Source organism: Cygnus atratus, chromosome 2 (genome assembly GCF_013377495.2).
Source record: "Cygnus atratus isolate AKBS03 ecotype Queensland, Australia chromosome 2, CAtr_DNAZoo_HiC_assembly, whole genome shotgun sequence".
Classification (NCBI taxonomy): domain Eukaryota; kingdom Metazoa; phylum Chordata; class Aves; order Anseriformes; family Anatidae; genus Cygnus; species Cygnus atratus.
In genome coordinates this window covers 63,098,086-63,113,610 of record NC_066363.1, presented here as the reverse complement: position 1 = coordinate 63,113,610, position 15,525 = coordinate 63,098,086, and the positions used below count along the sequence as shown (strand labels likewise).

At 41.3% G+C, this 15,525-nt stretch overlaps 1 protein-coding gene across 5 annotated transcripts in view; it reads left to right on the top strand.

Annotated features, from left to right (window-relative positions):
- The window catches only part of LOC118250854 (T-box transcription factor TBX20), a 117,329-nt gene that overhangs the window by 15,047 nt on the left and 86,757 nt on the right, over nucleotides 1–15,525 (top strand). For all 5 annotated transcript variants that reach the window (XM_035552350.2, XM_035552352.2, XM_035552351.2 and 2 more), the window contains exons 6-7: nucleotides 2,129–2,205; nucleotides 15,201–15,310. In XM_035552350.2, the coding sequence (XP_035408243.1) occupies nucleotides 2,129–2,205; nucleotides 15,201–15,310 (187 nt within the window). The remainder of the gene's footprint in view (nucleotides 1–2,128; nucleotides 2,206–15,200; nucleotides 15,311–15,525) is intronic.

The window sequence follows — 15,525 nt, the reverse complement described above, 5'->3', positions numbered from 1 at the left end:
ACCCAGCTAAACCTGACATTTATTTCTGTAGGATGGATTTATGTTTACTGATGATACTTACATCAGAGATGTTTCCAAACTAAGCTTCCCAAAGTACATGCAATGAGTCCTGGAAAATTTCTCAATGGACCATCTCCGGAACCCCTAGAGGTTGATGCTGTCATTTTATTTATGACTAATGAAAATGGAGCCTTTTTTCGTTTTTGCCATTTCTTTCAGAACTGTTTTAAGGAGGGGTTGATTACATTTCTGGAGGTTATTAGATAAAAGCTAAATACATTACACTTTCAACAAACTATCTCATAATTTAAGATTTAAAGGGCATGCATTTATTTAAACAGTCAAACCACTGCCACAGAGTTGAATTGTAGGTCAGATTTCATTTTAAAATGCTTTCTAGCAGATGTTCTCTGATTGTTTGTGAGACAGTCTCTCAGGAAAAATATGGCCATAAATGATTGTGAGTCTCATCTGGCTTTTGTGGATACAAAAATTTCTCTTGTGATGTCATACCAAATCTTTAATATTAGGAAAATGGAAGTTTGATTGGTGAAAGTAAGCTCAAGAGATGAATAGAAATCCTTATGATTCTGCGGTACACTTGGCTCTGTGTGTAGGTGATCTAAGTCAATGGAACTAGTTAGAGCATGCCTTTTTGAAAGGTAGTTTTCAAGTGCTGCCACAAAAATATTCCCCGTACGTGAGGCACTAACCTGCTGCTCTTCACGTCACCACGAGTCCAGGACATGGGCATCTCAGGAAGCAGAGGAGACTGTAGCTGGCAGCTGAGCTGTTGCAGGATCCTGTGACAAGGGTAGCATTTAGGTCCTGTGGTGTTTGACTAGCCCACAGTAACAACTGATGAGCTGTAGTGCCTCTTGCACAGTGCCTCAGAGCAAGAGCCACCGATATTTGAAATAATTTTGCTTGGTGACAGCATTTGGTTGTCTGAGGATTTGAAAAATATCACTTTTCTTTCTGAGTCTGGCGAGCCAGCTGTTAAAAATAAGGTTGTGGCCTCTGTGATACAGGCTTTTTTTGAGGAAAGCCAGGCTGAAATCAGTGCTCAGTAGGCAATGTTTTTCATGGGTTTCAGCTGAAGTAGGCGGTGTTCATAGCCTTGCAGGACAGACCTTGTATTTTCCCTCTAACTCTTACTTACAGTTTAATTTTAATTCCTGGTAGAAGCATGGTTGGTAAATCTGAATATTATTTTGAAGTCTCAAGTGATATTGACCAAACCTCATTTGGCTGGACAGCTAGAAAATTTTACAAGGGCAAGGATGTGTTTTCCTGCTCCCAAGAAGCAGCGTGGAAACCACCATCCCTTCTGGAGAAGTTTCACTGCAAAGCTCAGGGGAGCCCTGGTGCCGTGGGGCAGAGGCTCCCCTGATCTGAGTTACTCTGGCAGTAAGAAAAGGCTTGGCACGGTTGTTGAGCAGCATTTGAAGATAGAAGGACAGTTTTGGTTACAAGAGATCTGGTTTTCATGGATTGTGATGGTTTTAGTGGGGTTACTCATTTAACCCAGGTTCTGTCAGTTTAAATCTGAGTTCTCCCCACTTTTTTCCCTCTCTTTCCCTTCTTTGGCATCTTTCCAAGCAAAAAAAACAGTTAACCAGCGTCTGTGTGATGGCTAGTCGGTCTGGCTGAGAGCATTTGCATCACAATTTTAAGGAGGGGTAAAAAAAAAAAAAGTGTGGTGTACTGAAGCAGCATCCTCAAGTTTGCAGCAAGAACCCGTGGTTTGAGCTTCTATTAGCTGATGTGCAGCTCCACTGGAGAGGCTCAGATGTTAGCAGGGTGCTGTGCTTTGCACCTGGAAAAGACTACCTGACTCATGCTGTTAAACTGTTTGGAAGTAATAATGTCTCACGTGAGTGGGTTCCTCCTGCTCTGGGTAAGCTGAAGGCTGAGCCCACCCTGCTCTTCGGTCCATCCATTGCCATGTGTATACCACACACTGCTTTGCCTCCCCTGCTTTGCAGCATCTCAAGAGCAGCTCACACATGCAAGGAGCATGGATACAATTAGCAGAGAAATCAGGAGAATGGATAGGTTAACGCTTTGTACACTACTGTACCTTAACACTATATTCATGTTGTGTTGTTCTTTTCTGGGTTTCCAGATAACCAAGTTGAAAATTGACAGCAACCCTTTTGCCAAAGGATTCCGGGACTCTTCCAGACTCACTGATATCGAGAGGTAATGGGGACCTTCTGTTTACTTTCCATTCAGATAAGATAAAGAGAAGAGAGTTTGTAGGAAAAGCATGCTTTCAACTCCTGAGAAGCTGTGTGTTTTAAAGTTATCTTGTTGCATATAGTAAGCCTCCTTTACCTCCTTTAAAAATACTTATAAACTTTATGAAGAAAGAGCTGTTTTGAGTTTTGACATCTGTTCCAGTTGGGACCAATATATTCATCTTCCTGATGGGGCTTCTTGAAGGGGGAGAGGGTCAGTTTTACAACTTCAGAATGAAAAGCTTTTTTCTTATCATGCCATGTAATCCTATTGAGGGCTGTGAATTGGGTCACCAGGAAACAAGGGCAGTGGTCCTGTGAAAAACATCTTTATAGCTCCCTGCTGCTCCACACAGTGGAAAAGAGAGAGGAGAGCTTCCCAAAATACACTTCAGCAGTCCCAGACACTGAAGTCAGCAATTATTGCCATCAGGACAAATCCCATAACTCCCACTCTGACGACAAAGATGCCATTTTTGTTTCTCTAAAATTGTACCGCAGGCTTCATCAGGGGAAAGCTTTATCTTGAAACTACAGAGTTTTGTGTGTACAGCCCATTATAAGCAACTGCTGCCATAGGGACAGAAGCATTAACCCACAGCTGAGTCGGAAATAAACTTCGATCTCTTGGTCACCCTCCAGCATATCACATTTCTATGATATCGTGTCAAACGGTTTGGCAAATGAAGCAAATTAAGCAGCCAGTGTCCTTTACGCTGGAAGAGAACTTGATGGAGATGCATATAGCACATCCAATTTTTCCTATGAGTATATGATCATGAAAGAAAATTTGGAAAGGCCAAAACCCTCCAAGCTCCTATGCGGAGATATACAGATGTAGCTGTGATTCATTTTTCATGGGTGCATATAGGGGACAAATTGAATATGACTTCATTGAGCATATATCTAGAAAAACCTCCTTACAGCACTGCAAAAGTATGTCAATACCAGAAAATCTATGGCTGGGAAATGGTGGTATATACTATACTCTACTAGTGACCGGATCATTAGTGATCTGTTAAGTAGCTGGGTGAAAGAGCGGTAATTTAGAGAAAGAAAGCTTGTGGACTACAATGCATTCTTGCAAAACTGTTAAAAACTGCTTCTTAGGTGAAGGTCTTAGTTGAAAATTGAGAAAACCAAAGTAGATTTAATTAAAATAGCATAGTTTGGTATCTGGTTAGAGCACTACGGTAGACAATGTCCAAAGCTCACGTTCGTATGCAGTAAATTGTCGAGAAAGGACCTTTAGAAAGAGCACAGACCTCAATTTTCACATTTCAGTTTCCTTGTTTAACAGACAGGCAACATCTAATGACACAGCTTTGAGAGAGTCTGAATAGATAAGCTGAGAGAAAAACTGAGTTACCTCTGTGCTGATGAACCGACTATCGTGGTGCTGGATACGAAGGGAATTTTTCCAGAGGACATCTTATTATAACAGCACATGGCACGAAGTCAGAAATGCTGAACAGAAACCACAGTGCCCTTTTGTTTATTGATAAGAATAGAGCCTGAGACAGGCAGCCAACCCAGGCTTGAATGTTGCCATGAAAGATAAGGTATCCAAATGTGAAACCTACAATAAATACAAGAAACAGGACGTGGGAAAGTGTTGAAGTCCCATCAAAACTCTGGATTTGAGAGTCCATGTTTGGATGAGGTCTTATTTTTGACTTAAATGGGGACATTTAGCTCTTATTATGGGACAATGGTGTTTAAGAAACACAAACTGCTGCACAGTACATTAAGTAGTAAGGCAGTAGAAAAGTGACAAACAAAAGGGACTGACTGAGAATCTCCGTAGTTATCAGATATGGTCCAAGCATACCAAAGGTTTTATTAATTTCCAGCATTAAAATATTCAGGCACATAAATCATTTTCCAAGTGCCTGCTGGTTCCATAGCTTTCATCTTAGCATGAGCATAATTGCTTAAATTTGATGTGAAGCAAAAGAAATAGTAAAGTGAGGTTTGACAGTCTTAATGTCTGCGGAGGTGTGCGTTACAAGATGTAGGGGCTACATGGACTAGTACGGTGTGACTTCACTTGGTCGAGTTGTAAGCTTAGTAAATTCAATAAGATGACTGATTAAAAAATATATTTGCTGGAGAAAAGACTATGCAGTGGAGTTGCATGTTTGCCCAGCTCATGAAACATGAGTATTTATCTAGAAGCTGTGAATATATTCTCCATGCAGTGCTTCCTGAGCTGGCTTACAGCATGTGCATGCATAATTTGCAATGTTGTGTGGTGATCTTAATGGTCTCCTGTAAAGCATCCTGTGATGTTAGGGCCAAGAGAGCACTCATTTATTGCAAGTTCCAGTTTTTCAGAATGACCTAAGTAGTGTGAAAGTGTACAGAGCTTTGTATTTCATTTCCAGGTATTTAAGCCTGCTTTTTCCTAAACAGCCTTTGGGGAGGGAAACAAATCAGATCAATTGATCTTTAGAGACCTAAAGAAATTAAATTAGTCTGGAGTCAGTTACTGCACTAAACCATCCGGTAATTGGATTGCTCCTTGTAACTGATTGAAAACAGCCCCTATCTGTAACAATATAGGGAGCTTTTCTTTATAGTAGATCTGAGAGAAAAACACATCTTTTTATGACATGATGACAGAAATTGCGCTTTTTTAACCTAATTGAATATGATTTTATAAATATCCGACTTTAACGATTTCAGGCTTCCCATTCTAGATTTACGATCCCTATGTAGGAAATTCAAGCGGCAAATGCCTTTAGGATTAAATTTGTTTGCATTATATGTGTTGGAGTTAAAATAATATATGTAAAGTTAGTCAAGATTGTGAAACAGTAGAGGAACTAAGCAAATGCAAAGCTATCAAAGTCCCTACATTTTCCTTTGTTCCTGCTTAAATACCTTACACCTGTTTGCTTGTACTCACAGCTATCTATGCAAAGCTTTTAACTGTTGCAAAAATCTTATGTGAATCTGATATATATTGAATTTTCAGTAGGACGTGAGATTCCTTCCACAATCAACTTCTCCCATACACTACTTGTGGTAATCTATTTATGGTATGGGACAGGCTTTATCTATGGCTACTGTGATTTAGATAAGTGGCCGATTTTGATCTTTTTATGTGGTACTTACTTTTCTTCTATGTTATATATATATATAAAAGGATCTTGTAGTGGTTGTGATTGAAAAACTGAACAGTTAGTAGCAATTATCAGATTGTGGAACCTGATGTACTGTGGTGTTGATTACAGGATGCCAAACACAGTAATGTGGACATGAGGAATCTTTTTTTTTTTTTTTTTTTTTTTTTTTTTTTTTTTTTAACAAAAGACTAATGCAGGTTTTATAACAAGCAGTTCGCTCTGGGGATAAATTTTAAGGGAATATCTTTATGCTTCTGCTTAAGAAAAAGTGCCAATCCCATAAAAGATGCAAAATCAGAACCCAATAATTGTTTTTTTTTTTTAATCTAGAGCCAGAATTTATCTTCTGGGTTGTGGTAAAGAGTTAGCTTTTAAAAACAAGAAGGTAAATAAATAAAACCATAGCAGTTAAATATGCAAACAATCCACAGAAAAAGGTGATCGTTTAAAAGAGTGTGAGTCAATGGAACTACTGAATCGTAAAATAATGATCAAACGAGAATAGACGGAACATTATAATGGCCTGAAATTGCTTGTCTATTTGCTCCAGCATGTGATAGGCAAGTTCAGGGTGTGGACTCATGACTATTAAATCAACTAAGGGAGTATACCCATCTGCATAAGTCCGGTAATGCTTCTGGGAGGTAGATACGTACTTTGAGGGGCAATATCTTAGCTACTGGAAGAGTATGGCTGCACAACCAAGTGATTTTAAGGCAGAGAAAGGAAGGACTGAGGGTTGGGAGAAGTAAGAGAACTGCATCTCAGCTAGATTTGTGTGCTAATCAGATTCTGAATTTTCCCCTGAGGAACTTCATTTCTGAAATGTGGAGATACATTGTACTGAGGCTGCAAGTGAAATAGAGCTAATGCCTGGATATGGGTACTGCTCTGCTGGAGGAGCAGTCAAAGTCATATGCTTAACGATGTGCTGTGAGCAGCAGCCCTTGCTCCCATCCCTTCCCTGTTCACCCCACAGAGGCTGCCTTCCTCCCAATTCCCACTGCTTACTGATGGTCCAGAACAACTTTTCTGGGTGTTGAAAGTCCCCTACCAACAGCCAGAAATGCATACGCTCTGTGACCTACTCCCATGTTCATCGTCAAGCAGGGCTTTCTCATAGTATCTATCTCAAAATTCTCCAACAAGTCCAACTTGCCAGCTGATCTTTTGTGTTTGGTTAGTTCTTGGTTTGTGAATGTCAGTGACCAGCCACAGGTGATCATATCAGACATTTAGGTAGCAAGAAGTTAAGCCCTGAGTTTAAGGAGAGACATCGGGTACTCCAGTCCTTAAACTCCTGGTGTCTCATGCTGTTCCAGATGTGCTGAAGTTACATCAGCAGTTGTTGCTCCAGAGAGGTGGACGGCTTGTCTGTAGCTTCTGTATCAACCCTTCCAGGCCCTTGCAGGAGGCTTGGATGGCTTAGGACATCTAGAAAGAACTACCTGCCTACATTTAGGTGTCTGAAATACATGAAACCTGAAACATTGCTTTCAAATTTGGTTCTTCCAAATGTGCTGCCCGTTAACCAGGCAGCTATTCCTCTTCCCCAGCAGAAAACCTTCTATGACAGCTAAAACCTCTTCAGTTCCCAAGATTTTAAGCACTCATACCCCAGCTTATTTTTACATTTGGGTCTGTTTTTTTATCTCTCTCTTCACTTGTGCAAAGCAGTATAAAATGTTTATTTTCTAGTGTTTTCCACTCACCTCATGTGGGTGCGGTGCATGCTAAGGGGACAGGATGATGTCAGACCAGACCCACGGTTTCCACCACAGGGGAAATTTTCCAGGGACTTTACCCAGACTCCCATGCCACAGTGCTCCTCAGTCCTCATCTCGCATCCTCTGCCTGACAGTCACAAATAACTGGTGGCATTCACTGGGTGAAATGGATCTTTGTGGGACTGTTTATTTGGAGTTAAGTGTGCCACTATATTTTTCTGGGGGGGGAAAAAAAGATGCGGAGAAAGAGCTTTAATCACAGAATCACAGAATCACAGAACTGAAGGGGTTGGAAGGGACCTCAAAAGATCATCGGGTCCAACCCCCTGTCAAAGCAGGCTCCTTAGAGCAGGCTGCCCAGGTAGGCGTCCAGATGTGCCTTGAATATCTCCAGAGAGGGAGACTCCACAACCTCCCTGGGCAGCCTGTTCCAGTGCTCTGTCATCCTCACTGTGAAGTTCTTTCGCATGCCGGTGCGGAACTTCCTGTGCTCTGTCTTGTGGCCATTGCTCCTTGTCCTATCCCCACAAACCACTGAAAAGAGGTTGACCAAATCCCTCTGTCTCCCACACCTCAGGTATTTATACACGTTGATAAGATCCCCTCTCAATCTTCTCTTCTCCAGGCTGAGCAGACCCAGGTCTCGCAGCCTTTCCTCATAGGGAAGATGCTCCAGGCCCTGTATCATCTTTGTGGCCCTCCGCTGGACTCTTTCCAGGAGTTCCCTGTCTTTTTTTGTACCAGGGAGCCCAGAACTGGACACAGTACTCCAGGTGAGGCCTGACCAGGGCAGAGTAGAGGGGGAGGATCACCTCCCTTGACATGCTGGCCACACTCCTTTTAATGCACGCCAGGATCCCATTGGCCCTTTTGGCCACGAGGGCACACTGCCTGCTCATGGTCAACCTGTTGTCCACCAGGACCCCCAGGTCCTTCTCCTCAGAGCTCCTCTCCAGCAGGTCGTCCCCCAGCCTGTACTGATACATCCAGTTGTTCCTTCCCAGGTGCAGGACTCTACACTTGCTCTTATTAAACCTCATTTGGTTTCTTCCTGCCCATCTCTCCAGCCGGTCCAGGTTTCGCTGAATGGCAGCACAACCTTCTGGCGTGTCAGCCACTCCTCCCAGCTTTGTGTCATTGGCGTACTTGCTGAGGGCAGACACTATTCCCTCATCAAGGTCGTCGATAAAGATGTTGAACAAAACCGGACCCAGCACCGACCCCTGGGGAATGCTGCTAGTCACAGGTCTCCAGCCGGACTCTGCACCACCGATAACCACCCTCTAAGCTCGGCCAGTCAGCCAGTTCTCAACCCACCTAACTGTCCACTCCTCTATCCCACACTTTCTGAGCTTTGCTACCAGGATGTCATGGGAGACAGTATCGAAAGCCTTGCTAAAGTCAAGGTAGATGACATCCACTGATCTGCCCCCATCTACCCAGCTGGTGATGTCATCATAGAAGGCAATGAGGTTGTATATTAATATACATTAAATATACATTTAATATGCATTAAAGTTAGTTCCTCCCTCTTTCTTTTTTTTTTCCTCATTCCCTGTATTAAGATAGCTGTTCTCCTTATTGCTGTTTACAGTTGAAAGAAGTGGGGTGGATATATTTAATAACATCATATTCCTCCTTCAGACATCACTTTTCCCTTGTCGTGGCTTCAGTCAGGCTACGTCATCTCCATATTACAGCTCTTCCAAAATTGCCATCGGTAGCCAGATGTTTATTATGAGGGTGCTAGCAAACACCACTTTGGAGATGTACTCATCCTTTCTCCCTCAGTCACCTGAAGCTAGATGGTTCATAAATTAATTCTCATTTCACTTCTTTCTTAAGATTGTATGTATTCTTGGGATATTGCATTGATCCAATACTTGTCCAATAGTTTTGCGAAAGTGTTTGGTGGCTCTATTACATTTTGAGCCAAATTAACCTTCAGCTCACATGAGCCATTGTAGTTTGATGGGCCCTGGTTCTTACGCGACTGGAATTGGTTCAGCTCTAACCTAAGCAGTGGAATGGTGCTACTTTGTTCTGGTGGAGGATTGGGTCTGTACCCTGTCAGAGATGAATTAGGTATTAGGTTCCTAGGGTCAGTCAGCAATATTAGTCACCAGTAGAATAACCAAATTAAACTGCATCTTTATGTTCGTGCATGTGTAAAATAACAGCTATAAGCTACAGAAACATGAAGGCTGAGCGATATCTGAAAGTGGTTCTGACGGTTTTTGTTGTTCGCTCTTGGTGTTATAGAAATGTATTTGTTCATCCTGTTTTGCTTTTTTTTTTTTTCTGTTTTGTTTATTTTTTTTTAGGACTTGTTTTTAGCACTTGCATCTTGGACAAATTAGTCATCTTTTCCCTTAAAAAAAAATATACTACAGTGCAACTTCCGACAAGTTTATTTTTGTGCCTTCTCAGCCCATTTATTCCATCTGTCTTCACCTCACCTCACTTCTGATGTCTTCTGTTATCTGGGCTTTCTTCCAAACATGCTAACTGGCAGCTACAAAAAAAAGGAAACCTCTGAAATGCAGAACTAAAGAAGTCATTCAGGCTGCAAACTGATAATTCATACACTTTATATCCTGTTCTGTATTTTTCTTTGTGTTGAACTGAATAGCCAAGCAAAACATGGTTGTCAGTTTCTGTTATTTTGTTATTTTCCTTCTATTAATTTTTTTAACATTGCTTTTCTTGTAAAGAAAAAGACAAAAACCATGACACCAGGAATAGGGAGCAGATTCTGAGGATATCCATAATTTTTTGCTTACCTATCACTTGTATAGTAAGGGCAAATAGAGAAAATGCTAACGGGTTGCTTGACTGTGCCCCGAAATTTGTTGTCGTCCTTCCCCCCCTACCATAGCCATTCCTGAGACAGTGACTTCTGTAGAGAATGAGTTTGGAGTGCCTGGATCTTCTACCTGCTCTTTGTTACTTTTGCAAGTTGTCTTCAATGGTTGTTAAAACCCATCTCCTAGTGGAAGGGGTGCCTGAGCATTACATCAACTCCATCCTCTCCGGATCCATGGTACAGATCTAAGATGGATGCTAACCAAGGCCTGGCTCCAACAAACTCATTCTGGATTAGCTTTTCTAACGCTTTCTGCCAAAACCAAGTATACCGCCTCAAGCCTCCTCATCCCAGAAGGAGAAAGTAGGCTTCCTGTCTCCTGGGTGCTCTCAGTGCCAAATTCAGGAAAATCCATAGCTTCAGGTGCACATAGGCATGTGTCAGCACCTTTTTTGATGGGGCATTGTGGGATGGTGAGCCCTCTTTAACAGCAGCAGGGCTTGTGATCACATGCCTCAGTGTCAGGGTCATGGTGATCACGGGGCGGCTGCGGATGCACAGCTGAACCAGAGTAATAGCAAAAGCAGAAGAAAAGTGGTATAAGGAAGCATCAGAGAGATGCCTGCTTACACCTACAAAGAACCATTGTTCTTTCATCTTGATTAAAGATCTTGCTCAGTGTAATTTGGGATGGTACTGTCTCCTGAGAGAACTTCTGTAAGCTGGTGTTGACAGCAAGAGGAAGTGAGCATCCTCACACAGGGCCTTCTCCTCAGCTGCTTCCCGACTCTGTTTCCTGCAGTCTCCCAGTGAATATCCAATACCACGGTAAGATCTTGGGTTTAGTCTGTGAAGTGCTAGTGAATGATTTGTCAGCTATATCGGGATCTTCCTATCTACTTTTGATCCTCTCAGACTACTCTGTACATACAGCACAGTGTTAACTGAACATGGCCAAAGACCCAGAGTGTAGCTGCAAGACATAAAGCATCTCTAGCTGGAAGATTAGCTTTGCTGGAAGAGACGAGAGCAAAATGTTCAGTCGACATTAAAACCTGCAGAATGGCAAGGGGCTGTCTATGCACCTCAAAATCTTACCAGCTGATAAATTCTCCCAGTCCTTCACTCAGGTTTCTGGTCCAAAACTTGATGGTTTATTTCTTGCACAAAGGAGAGAGACACTTTGTTCATAATAAGCCACTGCTTATTAAAGGGGCTGGGCTCAAGGTGTGCTTCTGTCAGAATGCAGATCGTTGGGATCAGCCTAAGCTCCTTTTCCATATTACCTCTCCTCACATTTGTCCTGCCTCAGCATCTTCTCAGAGGGTGTGCTAGCCAATAAGAGCTTATTCTTTTCCTCTCCGTTTGGCATACGGTTTCTTCTTTTTCTTGAACATTTCTAGCCCCTAGCTTGCTCTTCTCCAGCCTGTCATCTGCTACTATTATCCAGTTGTATATATAACACAGGTTAATCATACTAATATATTATGTGGGGGTGGGGTTTTTCTCCCCTCTGGGTATTCACAGGGTAACTGAGTTGAAGAGCATTCTGAAAAACTGAAAATTGTTGGTAGGCCACACAAAAGGATGTGACAGAAAGAAGACATCTTTCTAGTATCCAGCTGTTATCTTTTGGTCTCTTAAAAATGAAGTTCATTGCTAAGAGAAGAAACTATAGCATTCTAAGATACATTAAAAGATGAAAAATGTTAGGTAGCAAATATTAGATATTGAGTGATCACGAACTGAATAACAGAAGTAAAGAACATTGAGCAACTGAAAATAACTTTCTTCTTCAGGCAGATTAGTGTGGGTCAGGTCTGAAAAACCTGAAGGGAAGCTCTTACAAAAAAAACAAAACAAAACAAAACCCTCCACCAAATCCCATTTTTGTTCATACTCTTCACTTTTTTTTTTTTTTTTTTGAGCAGAGTCAAAATGGCAAACATTGATTTACTGTTCAGTAACTTAAAAATTATTTCCATAAATCCTTTGAACTATGCTGTGATATCTGAAGATGTTGCATAAAGAACTATAAAACCACAGGTTTAAATAAACGAGTCTTTCCATATTGCTATTAGTATAACAATAGTTTAGGATTTCTAAAAAAAAAAAAATATATATTGGCCCATTCTACAGAACACCATATTCTGGATATTCTAACTTTCATAAACAGAATTTCCGGGAAGATTTTGACATTTAAGTCTTTTTGTTCCAGGTTGACAAAGAAATATGTAAGCAGGAATCCTTAGTCCAGATTGCCAGGTTTGTTTGTGCTTTTTGAACTAGATTTCACAGGCACTTAAGTTGTCTTGTTGAAGTTTTGCTTTCTCCTACATGTCTACTTTGGAGCAAGTCCAAAAGCACCTCTGTCTTCAAAGGCTGGAAGAGGTTCAGCGACTCTTTCAAATCTATGTGGGAAACTCTATATGTTTCCATAGATTAGATGAGTTGCTGCCGCTTTCTTTTCTGGGTGGTGTTCTGAGTGTGAAATATTTGAGCAGGGTGCAGATGACACCATCCCTTTCCTTTGAAACACAAAAAGAAGCAAGGTTATCCCTTGATGTGGTAGCTAGATTACTTGTTTGAGACAGGGAAGACCTGAGTGCAGATTTCAGGTCTTGTTTTGCTAGGTGGAAGAAAAAACACTTGGTGGGAGAGCTTGGATACCCTTCATGTGTGGAAAAAATGCACCACATCTTACTGTCCTTTGTTTCCTTTTGCATGCTTAGGTGGCTTTCCGCTCAGCCTTTTGTGTTTCATAGGTCTGTTTGGAGGTATTTTTGCAGCAGGTGTTGTATGAAAAAGGAGTGTCCACCTGAAGGCAGTGGAGTCCAGGTACCTATATCATGGTGTGAACCTCAGCACTTTGCACCCATGATATGAATCACAGCCTCAACTTCCAAAATGAAAAATTAGTAGGTGTGCTGTGATTGTAGCTTAAATCACCAGCGTAGTTAGGCTAGATAAGCATATAAAATTTTGAGCTTTAAATCCCAGATGTACAAAAGGAACTGCTTTTGTGAAATGAGTTGCTTTCCCTGATCCAAGTTTTCTTGTTCAAACCATTCCCTCTGCCTAAAAAAAAAAAAAAAAAAAGGCTTCTTGTGCCAACGAATGAGATTAATCTTCTAAAGCTTTTAGTATACTACCTGCAACATTAAAAATAAATAAATAAACCTACCACATAGTTCCCTGTTTTCAGACTTTGCAGATTCAGGGTTCACTAAGAAGTCATCTCTCTTTTTCCTTTAAAAGAAGACAACCATATAGAATAATAGAGTTCTCTGTCTAGCATACAGACCCATCTGGAAAGAATTTAGTCTGCAATAATTGTGGGCATTTGATTTAGCTTTAAATCCCTGTAGGTAATTGAAATGTAAATTTATTGGGGTGAGTTTATCCCCAAATGCCTTTGGATCCAATGAGGTTAAGAGATGAACTTGGCCCATTGCACTACAACTAGAGCTTGCACTCTTTCTGTTGCATCAAGATATTATTACATGCAGTAATGTCTGTCATTATAAGCAGAACTTTACTAGAAATAAACTCAATACAGACAATACAATCTCACCTGAATTACAATTATTTTTCAGTCCTTTAAGGATTAGTCTTCTTTGGTTCTGCATATGTTCATAGACTAGTATCTAAATCACTTAGGCAATATTGGTGTAATTCATTATTCAGTTATTCTGTACTCATCTGTGAAAGTCTTTTTGGTAAAGTAAAATTCTTTGCATTTCAGTCTGACATTCTGCTGCTGAAAAAAAAGTTTCAAGAGGCATTCAGTACATAATGTAAACAATGCTATCTGTCTTTTTCTTTGTAAAATCTTCTTCGAAATAGCCCTGGTATGCCTACTGTTTTCAATCACTTAAAAGGCAGTAATTCAATTAGATCATCCTCTATGTAGGAACTGCCATTGTTTTCAGTCCACTTCCAATCCTGACACAAGTAAATCACTTTGATAAGATCCCTTTTTTATTTATTTTTTTCTGAGGAGACTAGCATAAGTAATGATGCCTGTGATAGACCAAGGACAAAATGACTATATTGGGCTTTTTGTAGGAAAGGAAAACATATGCCATTGTGATTTACCCTGTTAGTTAGAAAATGTTTTCCTTGGAATTTTTGCAACAGCCACACGCTCATAGTGAAGGGCATTAATGAATGTGAACAACCAAAGGGTGAATTCAAACAAAACTTTCACCAAGCTGCAGTTTTAAACAGCTATCACTACCTAGATTTCTTAAATGGGAACAGAAGGTCAGAGCCTTTTTGGAAATGTGCCGAGGTCAGATCCATCTTTGGTATTATGCCACCTACTTACATGGAAACGCGACGGGAATGTGTAAGGTTGGACCTTCCTTACAAACTGCTATGGCTTATCGGGCAGATATGCCTTCCTTCTATTTAAAAATCATTTGGGTGACTTCAGTGCTTTTGTGCCACTGGTGAGGCATGGGCCTGGCAGGCACTTCTACCCTCCCAGAATAGACGCTGCACGAGATCTGAGATCTGTAGTATCTATTGACTTCCTGCTGCAAATCGGCCTGGGCCCTGACACAGAGAGAGTATGTTCAGAGGTGGGCTGTCTCTGGACACATCTTTCTCTTGCTTGTAATTTCAGGAAAATGGGAGAGTGCCAGATCAGATGGTCAAGTGTGACATGAAAGCTTGCTTGGAAGGATCTGGACTAGTTCGAGAAGCATTTGGACAATGCTCTCAGACATATGGTCTGATTTTTGGGTGGTCCTGTGTGGAGACAGGAGCTAGGCTCGCTGATCCTTGTGAGTCCCTTCCAACTCAAGATATTTTATGATTCTATATGTGTCTGAACACGGACTGGTCACTGAGCACAAATACCTCCAGAGCACTGGTTTTATTGCTTGCATTTTCAAAACTGTAAGGAGTGGTGGTCTTGTATTTGCTGTCTGAGACCACATTCAGGAAATGCAGTGAGACGTTTACTCTAATTCATCTGCTGGAGAAGAAGCACCACACAGGTAAGAGGTGATCCAGGGATATTAGAACAGGCCAAGTATGGCTTTTCCAGAAACAAGCTGTGTGGTAATCCTTTTGGAAAATTATTTTAGAGAGTCTGTGTGAGAAAGCTGTGATCTGGGCATGAAAAAAACAGCATGTTTGTATTTTTTAACCTAATGAATTATTTTTTCATTCTGAGGTACAAATGTCCACTGCCAGTCATAGGGTGATGACTTCGGTTATTCTGTGAAACAGATAAGAGGCTGTTTAGGGTGTTATTGGTATAATATGCTGTTTCCTTTCACAGAGAAAGCGTGGAGAGCCTTATCCAAAAGCATTCCTATGCCCGATCCCCCATTCGAACCTATGGAGGAGAAGACGATCTGGGAGATGACAGTCAGGCAACACAAAACAGAGGTAGGAAAAAGTGCTCATGAGGTAAACTGTGCTTGAGAAAAGGAGGATCACAGCCGGTATTGTGGTACTCCAGTGTCTGTCTCTGCCCTAAATTCCACAAAGAGGAATACTTGTTCCCTTATGGCTCCTCTGGACACCTGATACGCCAGTGGCACCGGAGTTGGGGGCTAGTTCAGGAGACAGCTCTAGAAATACATACGCAGACTTGGCCAGCA